At 38.9% G+C, this 14674-nt stretch overlaps 1 protein-coding gene across 1 annotated transcript; it reads left to right on the forward strand.

Moving 5' to 3' along the window:
• The first annotated feature begins 221 nt into the window (after positions 1 to 221).
• On the forward strand, positions 222 to 14674 carry LOC129102776 (thyrotropin receptor-like). Its single transcript, XM_054613044.1, has 13 exons — positions 222 to 327; positions 418 to 489; positions 2355 to 2429; positions 4812 to 4886; positions 5025 to 5099; positions 5201 to 5278; positions 7105 to 7173; positions 7444 to 7521; positions 7733 to 7921; positions 8867 to 9072; positions 9184 to 9956; positions 10035 to 10215; positions 14589 to 14674. Exons 1-13 carry the CDS (start codon positions 296 to 298, stop codon positions 14672 to 14674), a joined length of 1989 nt encoding a protein of 662 aa, XP_054469019.1. The 5' UTR covers positions 222 to 295.

A 14674-nucleotide genomic window follows, 5' to 3' on the forward strand; every position in this document is an offset into this window, starting at 1 on the left:
CATCAATCAGGTTTTTATTTTGAAGGTCTTGACCAGAAGTACCAGTGTGTACTCTTGCTGCACTTCCACTATTGGCAAAAGTCCAAGGTAGCCCAGCCTCTTCCTAAACCTCTCTCACTTTGCAGCATAACCAGGGAATCTCCACAACTGAATAACCACTTTTACTATGAAGCCTGATTTGAATCTCGTTTTTTTCATTTTCAGTACTTTTGAGGTCACTTTCCTGGAATATTGTCCAACTCATTGCCAGTGTGACTGGGACATCTACAGTGTGTCATGTGTTGGAGCTGATGTCATGCCTGTATTCCATTCCAGCACACAGGAGGTGTAAGTAACCACATCTTTTAACTCTGATTTAGGCTTGTGAATTTTTTGTTTAAGACTGAAAAGTCACAATACTGTTTATTTTTGTTTCAGTTGGCTTGTGGGGACCAAACTTTCTTATCTTCCTAAAAATGCATTCGCCAACTTGGCCAACATTGTTCACATGTAAGAATCTCTTTTTTCCCTTACACCTTTCTTTCAATCCACCAAAATGGGCAAGAACAAAGATTATCACAAACCAAAAAGAACAACTATTAACTAAATACCAAAATCTAACCAGCTGAAACTAGCAAAGAAACATTCCAACACTGCACAACATGTTAACACAATGGAGTCTTGGTGGATTGTAGAAAAAACACTGAATCATAATAATTTTGGATCACCTTTTAATTCCTCTGTCACGCTTTGCTTGCTGTCATATCATTAGTTAAATTACCAACTGCATCTTAATATTGTCTATCCACGTCCCACCAAGTTATTGTAAGTGTATTTGGCGACTGATATACATTACATTACCTCCTCTTTTGTGCCCTTCCACCCTACTTGGTGCCACTTTGGTGCCACAGCCCGTTTGTGTTTTATGTATTTCTTCAGAATTTCTGCTACAACTTAACTTCAGTCTTTTAGGTATTTATATTACAGTTAATTCTGTGAGGGACATAAATGTGTGTTCCAATTTCCATGGCATTCCATCCAATAATTAACATAAGGCATTTCACTAAAAAACACAAATGTCAACTTCAAGGTGGCACTACAGTAAAAGTCAGAGGATCACCAAAGTCAATAAGAAACATTGTCTGGAGAGCATGAACTGTCTTTACCAAAATTTGTGCAAATTTATCAGTAGATTTTGAGACATTCTGGAACATTTCTAACATTTTTGATTACTCCAAATGAAATGCTCAGATCCCGGGGCACAAAGACATAGCTAAATATAGGTCCAACAAACACAAGCAGTTAGATGATGATACAGGGTTAAACAAGCTCCCGGGTCAGTAAAAAGCATTAATGTCAACATGCCATTCCACTGTAGGAACTGTTTGCAGTTAAAACATTAATCTCTTAGTTTGGCGATGCTTGCTGGTTGTTATATTTGGATAGAAACATGTGGCTTTCTAATTTGTAAATACTCACAAATAATATTCTATTAAGCTATTCTTATTCCACTAACAATGGGCAAGAGTGTTTTTTTAATTCACTGTTTATTAAAAAACACAATTGGCCTCATGCAAGATGTATTCTTATCCTATAACTCCCTTACTTTTTTATTGTGTTTTATCCATTCAAGTCCTGCGATAAGATTCTGCTGCCCAACTGTTCAAACTTTTCATTAATTGCTATTTTCAACATTATGAATACCCCCTGTTCTTAAATTACTTTGATTCGTTAGATCTGATCATTAGTATAATTGAACAAATTACATATAGCCATTATGAATTCCAAATTCATTAAGATTAAGACCTTATTATTCTCAAATCAAATTTAAGAGAAAGACAAACTCTGTTTTGGACTTGTAAAGTAGGCCTGGATCATTAGTAAACTAAAAAAATGTACCCTTCACTAAGTCCCGCCCCTTGATGGCAAACTGTTAAAGTGTAGCACCAGCGAGCTTTTACTTTTGATTTTATTGCTTCTATCTTTATCTCTTTAAACCTGTTTCTCTGCTGTTCATCAGTTTGAAATCCTGGCTACATCCTTCGAACAAATATTGTGGACCGTTCTGTCTGCTTCTCTCTGAAAATATATTTTTCGTTTTTACAAAAATGTGATACTATTTTTTCAGGAGGTGCAGTCAGTGACAGTGTGGGCTCTGTGGTAACTCCATCTTTCTGGGGTAGCAGCAGGGGGCGGGGCTTATTGAAGGGTCAATTGGTGAAAGCGACAAACTCTCTTAAATCCGCCTAAGAACAAATTTGTTTGTACAAGTTGTTCTTGTATGAGGCTCAATATGACCAAACCACTCGAAATCCAAATATATTATTGATCTCCTGATTGTATTTTTGTTCTACTTTGTGTGTGTGTTTTTTCAGATACATCTCTGATGATGATACTATAAGATATCTTGAGAGGCATTCTTTCCACAACCTGTCCAGGGTCACTCACATGTATGTAACCTTTAAGCAATGCAATTTGACTTTGATTTAAATGAAGCCTCCCAAGTATGCCACAATGAATGCACATATGGGTGCCTTCACAAAGAATGGATTGCGGTTGCTGATAGCACAATTATTGTGCATCATATTCAACCGCTCTCTGCCCCTTCTCAGGGTCTGATTCACAAAATATATTGCACTAAATATATTACACATTCAAGCCAAATTAAATGAGTAAACGGGCTATCTGCCTGTTTTTCTCATTAACTGCCTACCTGCTTGCATGCTGCCCGTGCACTCATTGCGCAACACTGGAGTCTTCCACAAACTGCTAGCTTGGCAGCTGTGAGTACTAACAATGGCCATGTTTGTTGTTTAAGTTCATTATGATATGTTTTCTTTCATAATGATTATTACAAGGGAGTGGTTTGGAGGGAAGCATGAAGTGACAGGCTTCCGGTGTTGCCGATTTGGCTACTTTCTAGCTAGATTAGAGACTTTTGGAGCTAGTGCTGCTAGCTACTATCAGAGGAAAATAGTTGGCAATACTGGGCCCGGTTTTTCAGTCAGGTAACTTTTAAATTCTATCGTACAAGCCATAACGTTAGCTAATACGTGTTGAGGTTCTGGGTAAAAAAAAACAACAGCCAAGGGAAACAGACTGGGAGGCTTGGGAGTTGCAGGTTAACTCGTGAAAGCTATCATCATAGATATGCTGTAATCCCAGAGGATTACAGCATATCTCCTCAGCACCATTTGAATTCCTAGATGTTACAGTACCAGTGCTTGCTGCAGCCTATAGATTAAGGCCTTGGATTTCAGTGATAATTTCTCACTTCTCATATACTAAATAAAAAAATATTTTTTACACATTATTTATTTAATTAGTCATGTTTAATAGGTATCTTGACACCAAAACAGTCATAATATGTTGGGTGGGGATCAAAGACTGTATAAAAAGTGGACTTAGTCATCACCTATGGGTTTGTGGACTTCTGTTTTGAAGCCTTGAGATCTCCATTTCGGCTGTTGTCATGTTGGTTTTCAACTTGAAACTAGAGACCATAAACTCATGTTTACAAGGTTTACTGAGGGAATAAATCATGTGAAAGGGTCATTTTCTCATAAACTTCTGTACAATCTGACTTGCCACTTGCTGGAAGGCATTTCCACATAGGTTTTAGTTTTCAGACCCAGTTGCCACATGAGTGAAACTAAGCTACTTTACACAAGTACAGTTATGTGCAGGAAGGACCATGACGACTTCCTCTTGTTTGAACTTTTCTAAAAACTTTGACTCTACATATCTTTAATGTATTAAAACGATATCATTAATCTGAACTTCAAAATACAAATCACACTGATCACAGTTCATCAGGAGAGACTTAAAATTAACAATAATTTATTACACTTGCATAAGAAATGAATAATGCAAAGTCTTTGGCGATTAGACTCCATGGCGTCTAACAGAGGGGCAGTGATTCTGAGGTCAGACAAGGCACCATCCCCTCTGGAGTCCAGACAGTGGTGGTGGTGGTGGTGGTGGTGGTGGTGATGTAGGGAGTTGCTGCATCCGATGATGAATGAGGAGCATGACTTTGATGCCGACTGGAGGTGACTGGGGAGGAGGAGGCTCACATCTGATTGTGCTGCAGTTATAACTGACAGCAACAGAGAGGAGAACATTTTTTAAAGTTTGACAACAACAATGGGATTGGCTTAAGGAAACCGTGGCAGAAACTCCTTATCTAATCTCCTTAGTATACAAATTTAATCACACTCTGCTTGACCTCTTTCTCAAACCCTCCTGTCCACAACAAAACAGTGACAGAAAGTCAAAACTTAAACCACTGACACTAAAAAAAAGATTTCCATGGAGAAAAATATCAGACAATATTCCTCGAAAAACAAATCAGAATGAAAAAATACCAAATAAAATAAATAATTATTAAATATTATTAGAATTTAAATGTTTTATTATTTTTCTGGGGAACATTTTCAGTGCCAATACTAATGTTTCTGTGCCTATCATAGACTGTTTATAAAGTGGACGTGGTCACTGTGACGTCACCCATTGTTTTGTTGACTACCGAGACTACAGGGCAACAGCGTCGTTAGAAGGTGGCTGGAACTGACTTAATTTATGAGCCAGCCTCAAGTGACCATTGCAGGAACTGCAATTTTTGTCACTGGCTTTATTTGTCAGACCCGGTGGTTGCGGCATGGTCCCAATACAACTTCTTTTAAGTGTTTCAATGCCAAGTTTTGGATCTTATTTTCAAAGCCAAACAAGGATATTTTTCCTTCAAGAAAACGAAAGCAAATTTTGAATTAATAAATGTTTGTGTGTGTATGTGTATGTTTGTGTGTGTCTATATCTTGTGTGTCCAATAGACAACTAACTGGTATCAAAACACTGTCATACATCAACCAAGAGGCCTTTAAAAATCTTCCAAATTTGAAGTACCTGTAAGTACGATTTATTTTTGCCCATCTGTTTTCTTTGTGAATCATAGCTTATCATTTTTTCAGAAGGAAACATTGTAAAAGTTCTATGTTCCCCATCAATCATTAACTGGCTACTGACTGAGATTTATCCCAATACAGTGGGATCACCAACACAGGTCTCACCTCCTTCCCTGGGCTACAATATATTCAGTCCAGCAAAGATGATTTTATTTTGTATGTACCATTTAAATATACCTTGCTGTAAAGTCTTTTTGCTATAAATTTATGAATTTTTAATTGCTGTAAAATATTCCATGTTCATAACTTTCTGACAGGGAGATAGTGGAAAATGTCTTCCTACAAGTTATACCTGCTAATTCTTTCACTGGAATATCTGAGAATGCTTTAACCATGTAAGTATGATTTATAGTTGAACAATTACTCAAATGTCTGATGGTAAATGGACTTCTACTTCTATAGCTCCTTTCTAGTCTTTTCTAGTCTTCCGACCACTCAAAGCACTTTAAGACTACATGTCATCATTCACCCATTCACATCCATTCATAAACTGATGGTAGGGGCTACCATGCAATGTGCCACCTGCAAATGCAGTTCTGAGCACAAGGCTTTTTAGAATCACTGTGATCGCAGGTTGCAGAGGCTTTTTTGGACATACACTCTGCAGAGTCAACAGCCAAATTGGCATCACTGGGGCTGCGAAGAAGAAAGCCAACCATGGAGGCTGCTGAGAGGGCTTCGAGATGGCCATTTGTAAGCTGAAATAACGGCTGTATCTAACTAGAATAAGCTAATGCTTACACTAAAACTCCATGAATTGGTTTAAAACTTTGTCTCTGGCCAGTTGAGCTGAGTCATTTCAAATTTGGCTGAAGTTATGGCTACTCTTAACTGGGATATACTAGTATCTTGGCTCCCACAAGATTGATATAGTCCTAAACAAGTATATTTCTAACGTAACTACACAAATGTATATGTCCTTGTGTTCGGAAATAGTGCTAGGCTACTACTAGTAAGCCAACCCCTTAAGATGCCGATACACACTATTTTTAGAACCCTATGCATTTGCATTAAAAAAAATTATATATAAAAAAAAATGTATATAACAGATGGGACACCATAAATACAATCAGTAAAAAAAAAGCAACAGCGGTCACACTGGAGAGTTGAGTGGAAAAGGCCTTTTGAAGATCCGTCCCGGTGATGAGGCCAGAACATGATGGTCACTGATAAGGTTCTCGAAGTCAAGACTGTGGAGGTAGGCAGTAAGGGGCCAAATCACAAATCACCTTTTGCTGAAGGGGAAATTGAAAATAGAAGGGATGTTTTTCCCGCTGTCAAGTACTGTTCTGTGCGTTTGTATCACGTGTGACTGTGGCTTTGTGGTAGAGCAGGTCGTCCCTCAATCAGAGGATCGTCAGTTTGGTCCCCTGCTGCGCTAGTCCATGTCGATGGGTTAGGGCTTGCATGGTAACCCCTGCCATCAGTGCATCAATGGGTTTGAATGGGTGAATGACATGTAGTGTTAGAGCGCTTTGAGTGGTCGAAAGGCTAGAAAAGAGATATACAAGTACAAGTCCATTTACATGTGCCTGGTTTTAATGTCTGTGCCATTAAATTCCATATAAAAGTAACTGGAATAAGTATGTATGGAACAATTATTTGACATGCTAAGAATCACCAAGTATATTAGATGCAGCATCATCTCCTTAAAGGCTAATTTGTCCATGTTACTGGATATTTTGTAGTCCAGAACTTGTTCACACATTCAAGATTGAGAAAGTCTAGAATATCTTCTAGATCAAACAGTAAAAAACAAGTTGCTTTAACTTTAGGACTCCATATGTGTCAAACTAGAAGGGTTCCTATGCTTTAAATTATTACACTATGTGCTTAACTGATTCTTATATTACTTTATTTATAATTTTACAACATTGTTTTGTTTAGTTTATAATGTCATTCTTTTTTTCATCATGTAATAATTTATTACATGATGAACAAAATTGTTATTAAGTTGCGTTCATGGATTTCTTACATTATGTGCTGGTTGTTACATTATGAGAATAGATTTAATTTAAATTATTACATTATCTTTACATAATGGGCAGTTATTAAGTTGCTACAATGTTCACAAAGAGACATGGAACAACTTTTTCACTTTTAATAAAAATGGAGTGAATGGAATGTTAACAGGATATTCTCTTTTTCTCCCTTTTTTTAGCATGCTGAATAGCAATGGTGTGAAAGAGATCCAGCAATATGCCTTCAATGGGAGCAGACTGGAGGAAGTGTATGCCATTTTGAATAGTTGCAGTGAAACAAAAACAAAAGCTCAAAATCCTAACACACAGGATAGAACTCACCAATAATTAAATTTCATACAACTTCACAACCTTCTTTTATAAATATGTGTTTGCGTTTTAACATCCTGGCTGGCTGACATGTTGAACTACCGCTTTGTCAAACAAAATATGTTGATAAAGTAAAACAGTTATTTTGGATTTTTTATGTTTAAAAAAAAAAAAAAGAACCTTACCCTAATCTATTCTCTATTCTACAGGTATCTTCACAGGAATGTTGATCTGGAACGAATAGATGAATTTGCATTTTATGGCGTGATTCATGGCCCAACGCACTTGTGAGTGAATGTAAAGAATTAGCTAGAAGAAGAATGGATTATTCTTGGAAAAATAGAGCAAATAACTTCACTTCGTGTTTTCTTGTCAAATAATATTCTTAGATCAAAAAAAATATATATATATAAGGGCTGCGGTACATGCTGAGGCTAAATAAGGGAGCTACCTCAGCTTTTGGTCTAAATGGATAATCTGAACTATTTGTCTTTCCAGAGACCTTTCAGAAACCAAAGTAAGCTCTCTTCCTTCAATGGGTATGGAGACCATTGAAAAGCTCCAAGCTAAAAACACTTGGACCCTCAAAGTACTGCCCCCATTTAGGGCCTTTCTCCATTTACAAAGTGCTGAATTGACCTTCCCAAGCCATTGTTGCGGTCTCAAAATGTTGAAAAGATGGAGAGGGTAAGTAAGAGAATTCAAAGTGTTGGGAAGTATTTTCCCACTGTAATTCTTTCCGCCCTTTACATACCAAACTGCCCTCAGGTCCATGGCATAGTCTATGTATTGGGTTACTCACACATTCTGGGAAAATCTAGAGTTATTTTAATTATTTCAGATACTGGGGAAAAAATCATGTGCATTGTTGTGCACTTTATTACCAATGTTACTGCCCTCAAACATCTTCTCAGAGAGGGCCAGCAGCATCTCCAGACAACCACATAGATAAAGGTTAATGAGCTCTTCTATTTGTAATGTCAAACCCTAGACATACGATCAAAAAGAATACATCTTATGTTTAGCACATTATGTGATATAATGTGATATTTTTGTGATTGCTGATCTTTGACCTTTATGATCTTTTTTTCTTTTAGGAAATATTGGCCTGTTTCACTGTTTTTCAACCTAAACTAAAAAATTACTTTTCATAATATCAAATGTCTAATAAACTTAACATTCTATTTATTTTGTATCTATTTATTATATATATTTGTTCATCCTTTGACATTGAAATTCTCCATCGGATTTGTACCTCGTGCTCCTCGTAAACTGGATTATTCTGTCAGATTATGTGCCTAGGTTCTTTTTGAAATATGTGTAGTTGTACTAACCTTGTTTACATTTGGAAGAGCTCTGAATTAGTTTACCATGGAGTTGCTGCTGGTGACCGCTGACAGTTGTTTTTTCTTTATATATACAGCAAACGGTGCAGGGGTCTGATGAAGGTCTGACACATCATTAACAAAGTGACCACAAATTAGTGACAGAATGCATTTTTGCTTTTTTCCCCAGTCGGGACTTTTTGATCCTGTAGGAACTTTCTGGTGATAATAATATTTCAACAATTGCATGCATCTAAAAAAATGTATTGCAATCTCTGATTAATAATCCCTGTCATCTTTGTTCAAGAAACTCTGAGGCAGTTATATGCAACCTGACCCGGACTGCTTTGGGAAAGCTGCAGGAATCTTCTGCAGCTGCCTCTCAGAGGTATCTGGGACAAAAAATCGAACAACATCTGAAAGACAGCTTTGGTCTCCCAACTGCCGACAGCAGAAATCACAATCAGTACTATAACAGCCCAATTAGCCCAACTGAACAGTCTCAAAATGAGGGTTTGTTTTACGTGGAGTTGCCTACAGAGCATCCCAATGAAGGTTTTGACTTTGCACTGTGTGATGAACTTCACACACATAATCATGAACTCTTGTGCACCCCTCTGCCAGATGCCCTGAACCCCTGTGAGGATGTGATGAGTCAAGGCTTCCTGAGGGTGTTGGTCTGGGTTGTCAGTCCGTTGGCCATTTCAGCCAACTTCCTGGTGATGTTCATCCTGCTGACCAGCCAACAGAAGTTGTCCGTTACCCGTTTCCTCATGGGTCACCTGGCATTTGCAGACTTTTGTATGGGAATATACTTACTGCTTGTTGCGTCTGTGGACCTCTACACACGCTCCCATTATTACTACTACGCTATTGCCTGGCAAACAGGAGGTGGCTGCAATCTAGCAGGGACAATATCGGTGTTTGCCAGCGAGCTATCTGTGTACACGTTAACTTTAATCAGCCTTCAGCGCTGGCACGCCATCTTCTATGCAATGAGGGCAGACCGAAAAATCAGGTTACGCCATGCAGCTGTGCTGATGCTCATCGGCTGGTTGCTGTGTGCGATCCTAGCCGTGCTTCCATTGGTTGGTGTGAGCAGTTACCAAAAAGTGAGCATCTGCTTACCCATGGACACTGAGACAACTGCTGCCCGTGCCTATGTGGTCTCTGTGCTGATGATTAATATTATTGCTTTTCTGGTGGTATGTTTATGTTACCTCCACATCTATTGTATGGTGCACAATCCCCAGCACCAGTCCAGCAGATGTGATACCAGCATGGCCAAGCGCATGGCTGTTCTAATTTTCACCAACTTTCTGTGTCTGGCTCCCATTTGCTTCTACGGCTTGTCTGCGGTTCTCCACCAACCATTGATGACTGTCACAGATTCCAAGGTGTGATTCTCTCTTAACTTCAATCCAAAATCCTTTTTTCTGTTTAAAATAAAGATTGATCTATGTTTTTCTCCATAGGTGCTGCTGGTCCTTTTCTATCCTCTCAACTCTTGTGCACACCCATTTTTTTATGCTATCCTGACAAAGGCATTTCACAGAGACATCCTTATGTTGCTGAGCCGGATGGGCCTGTGCCAGCGGCAAGCACACCTCTATCGAAGCCAACTTCTCAGTATAGTGCCCTACAGCAGACCCATAAGTACATGAATTGCCAGGCTACAAGATGTCCCAAAATTGCCTTTAATCATTAATTCATGATTAATATTTGTTTGTAGTAATAGATACAAAAACAATAATTGTACTTTATCCTATAAGTCCTCAGAAATACCAATTCAGAATTTAACCATTAAAGAGTAGACCGTGGCCTCTTAAAATTTGTGATCCATATCGGTTCCAAAATAATGATAAATATTAATCTGCAGGTAATGACAGCAAATGTTTAGGCTTTAAACCTACAATAGATTTAATATATTACTGTGCACACTTAAGGCCCTGAATTTTATTAAGTAAAAAAATGTGGATGTTGTTTTACAACTTAATAACTCTACTTCAAGAGGATATTGCATGTCCTTTCCCTTAAATATTTTTTATAGAGGGTTTTATCGGAGCACAATAGGGCAATCTAAACAGCTGTCTTGAGCAAACATCTGGATTTCCCAAGCAATGAGAGCTAGTCAAACTGCTTGGATTTGCCTCAGTTACTGTGATGTCAGAGGAAATGTCACGGTTTTATGGTTTTCACGATTATTAACCGGATTACTTTGAATATGCCTATAGCTAATGAACTAAAATATGTATCATCATCAAATATATCTTTTTACTTTGTCATTAGTTATATATATTGGTTATCTGTATTAAAAGACACAATAAAATTGATCGAGGAAATAAAAGATTATATTTTTATTGATTTAAAAATCTTGACATTGGCAGTTCTATTATGTATTATGAGCTGCTTAGAACTAGTTCCTCATACTACATTTCATTTTACAAGATAACATTTGAACACATCATGATAATTGTAATTGTAATTACTTGTTAACTGTATTTACGGGAACATATATATAGGAGCTGTATATGTTAAAGTTTTTACAGAAAGACTATATGTAAGTGTATAAGTACACTGTGTGTGTATATATATATATATATATATATATATATATATACAATACTGTATTGGTGCAGGTCATTTTTATAGCAAACATTCTAATGTTTTTAAAAGGCTTAATGAAGGGCAGAATAAAACCCTGAGTTTCAGGTTCAAATTAATTGTGTACTTTTTTTAAAGTGTCATGTTAATAGTGAAGGATTTCTGTGCCAATAAATGATCTGCTTATCTTGAACTGTGTTCAACTTCTTTTGGAATTGTCTGTAATAAATAGAGTAAACAATGATGGACAGAAGCACCACTGTAGTTCATTGCACAGTACTGGGCTCACTTCTACTATACTCAAGAATACTGTGATTCATTTTAAAGTAATCTAAAAACTAGTTAGGTCTATAGTAACTTCACTTTGGTGTAATTTATAGCAAGTTATTGGTCAATTGTTGCCAGTAAGTGACTGCATTAAGATTTGTAAATAGATTAATTTAAATCAACTTATTTGCAATGGTTTTCTTTCACATCATCATGTTGCTGCTGCTTGTCCATTGACCCATTGTGCCACCATGAATTAAAGAAATGTATTTATTTATAGGACAGGTGTTGTCCATATTTAATGAGAAACACCTGTCCTCTCGGGGAGCAAACTGTCTTGGATGTGTGGGGTGTTACAAGGATCATTTCCTTTAGGTGTGGGTGCAGGGCTGGGGTAGAAGAGAAGACCAGCACGGAGAGAGACGGCAAGCAGCCAGTCAGTTGCACAAGGACCGTCAAGAGCAGGGGTCTCAAACTCGCGGCCCGCGGGCCAATTGCGGCCCGCTAGACGATATTTTGTGGGCCCCCACCTTAATATGAAAGTTTAATGTTAGTGCGGCCCGCGAGTTTTATATGAATGGCACTTTACAGTGTTGTGTGCGGAGCTGAACGAACCTACCAATCACGGTGGGGTATATGGCTCTCGGGGGCGGGACATCGACCGGGCTTGATGTAAGCAGAGAAACATTCTCAATGAGTGACAGTTACAGCAGCGTTGCCATGGAGAGTTCTCTCCGTGCCTGGCTGGCTGCCTCGTTTCTATGAGGCAAACGCGGACATTCGTCCCAGCGCGCTGCGTTCACAACACCTCGAAAAAAAAAGTTTTTTAAGTTGCTGCCCAGCGGGACATTATACGTATGTATCTCTCTCTCTGACAAAATAAATCAAAGTGATGCGTACGCGGCGAGATAAAAGAAAAGTAAGAAAATAATGTAGCCTAATGTGGTCTGCAGTCACATACCGACACCTGTCCGTCGGCAGTAACAGTCCCCGATAAAACAGAAGAGCTGCTGAGTTTGTGTCCAATGCACGGCCGCACCACAGCCAAGGATATATTCCAGGAGCTGTGAACAGACTGGTGGGCATTACCACGGATGGAGCCCCGTCTATGACCGACTGGTAGCGCTGGTTCAAAGAAAGTTAGAGGAAAATGCAGATCCAGCAGTCGTTCTGCACTGCATCGTACACCAACAGGCACTGTGCAGCAGGTCATGTCTGCTGTCCTGAGATGTATCAGTTACATCAGGTCCAGGAGTTTACAGCACCGCCAGTTCAGGGCCTTTTTACAACATATGGTGATGTACTTTACTTTAGTAAAAGTACATCATTTAGTAGTGTCCTGAAGAGATTTTTTGACTTAAGAGCAGAAGTGAAGAAATTCATGGAAGATGACAGAATGGATGTTCCTGAACCTGATGATCCAGGGTGGGTTATGGACCTTGCATTCCTAGTGGACTTAACACAGGAGCTGAACATCCTTAACCTGAAGCTCCAGGGCCCTGGTCAGCTTATCACTGCAGCTTATGAAAATGTGAAAGCCTTCTCCGCTAAACTGAAATTGTGGAAAACTCAGCTTTCTGTAAAATATCTCAGCCATTTCACAACATGCAGGTCTCTCGTGGAGGAGGGCACAGCCTTCAGTGGTGGTGAATATGCCTGTGCTAGTGAAAACCTTCTGCAGGAGTTTGATCAGCGTTTTGCTGACTTCAAGGCACGCTGTGACACTTTCCAGCTGTTTGCTGACCCCTTCTCAGCTGATGTGGAGAGTGTCCCAAGTATGTTGCAAATGGAACTTATTGACTTGCAGTGCAACAGTGATCTAAAAGCTAAATTCAGAGAGGCACAGGGAAAAGCAGACATGACTGGACAATTCATGAGAGAATTACTTCCATCCTTCCCTGAGCTGTCAAAAATGTTCAGTTGGGTAATGTGCCTTTTTGGAAGCACGTATCTGTGTGAAAAACTTTTCTTGACTATGAACTTTAATAAATGCAAGTACTTAGTGATGCCCATGTTGAAGCTGTACTCAGAGTTTCTACTGTAACCTTGATCAGGGCAAATGTTGCTCAGCTGTGTGAGCAGAAGCTCTGCCAGGTCTCTGGCAAGAAATAGAATAAAGCACAAATGTATTCAGGGATTGTATGTGTTGGTTCAGTGCAATGTTTCAATAAGTTATTAAAAACATGGAAATAAAAAAGTAAATTTTCAAAAATATTGCGCTTTCTTGTAGTGCTTGAACGTTGAAGTGGCCCTCCTATGAGACGACAATACCAGCAGTGGCCCCAAGCCAAATTGAGTTTGAGACCCCTGGTCAAGAGGAAGGGAGACCGTTGTGACCGAGCCAAATAACGCCAAATAAAAATAACTTTATTTTTAGGTGTTCTAGGATTACTTTACTGAAATGTCCTCACAGCAACAGGGAAACATTTTTCTAAACTGTAGCACTGGACGGATCTTTGGTGTCTGTCTGTGACCCAACTGTAATGTTGTAAAGTTATGTAATACAGAGGCTCTGTGGACATTAAAAGTCATATGAAGCCAGTTAAATGACAATAGTAGTTGGTTTGATGTGGGTAACTGTTATGCAGCTAAACTGGCCTTGTTAGCATGAGGGCCCATCTGCGCAGTGATCCACACCGGAGTGTGTGTGTGTGTGTGTGTGTGTGTGTGTGTGTGTGTGTGTGTGTGTGTGTGTGTGTGTGTGTGTGTGTGTGTGTGTTGCTGCTCTGTTGAGTGTGTAGATTTACTTTACAGATGTGAAAAACAAATGGTCAAAACTATATAGACTTTAGAAAAACTGTTATTCATTGAATTGGTTGTGTAACGTTAGCTTTGTTAGTTACCATCCTTCACTTAAGAGCTCAGGCCAGCGGTACAAGGAAGCTCGGCTCCCTTGAAAGAGACATTAGCTAAAACAATATAATTTATATTTTGTCTTCACACTTTTGTTTATTGTTATTCACCCTGACAAATTCCTTGTATGTGCTGAAGTTTCTTGGCTATAAAACGATTACGTAGCTAGTAAGTTGGCAAGCTGTCGCCATAACTACACATGTAAGATGGTGTTGGGACTTCACCATTTGGTTGAAACAGAGAGAGAGAGGCCTGCATGTCATTTTGAAAGCCTAGATTGCAAAATTGCGCCATCCCCCTATCAGGCGTCAAAATCTCACCTGAGGGTTGGAACCACAACACTGGTGCCTCATTGGACGGGGGCAACGGGAACTTCAGGGAGTCCCTGTGA

Source organism: Anoplopoma fimbria, chromosome 14 (genome assembly GCF_027596085.1).
Source record: "Anoplopoma fimbria isolate UVic2021 breed Golden Eagle Sablefish chromosome 14, Afim_UVic_2022, whole genome shotgun sequence".
Lineage (NCBI taxonomy): Eukaryota > Metazoa > Chordata > Actinopteri > Perciformes > Anoplopomatidae > Anoplopoma > Anoplopoma fimbria.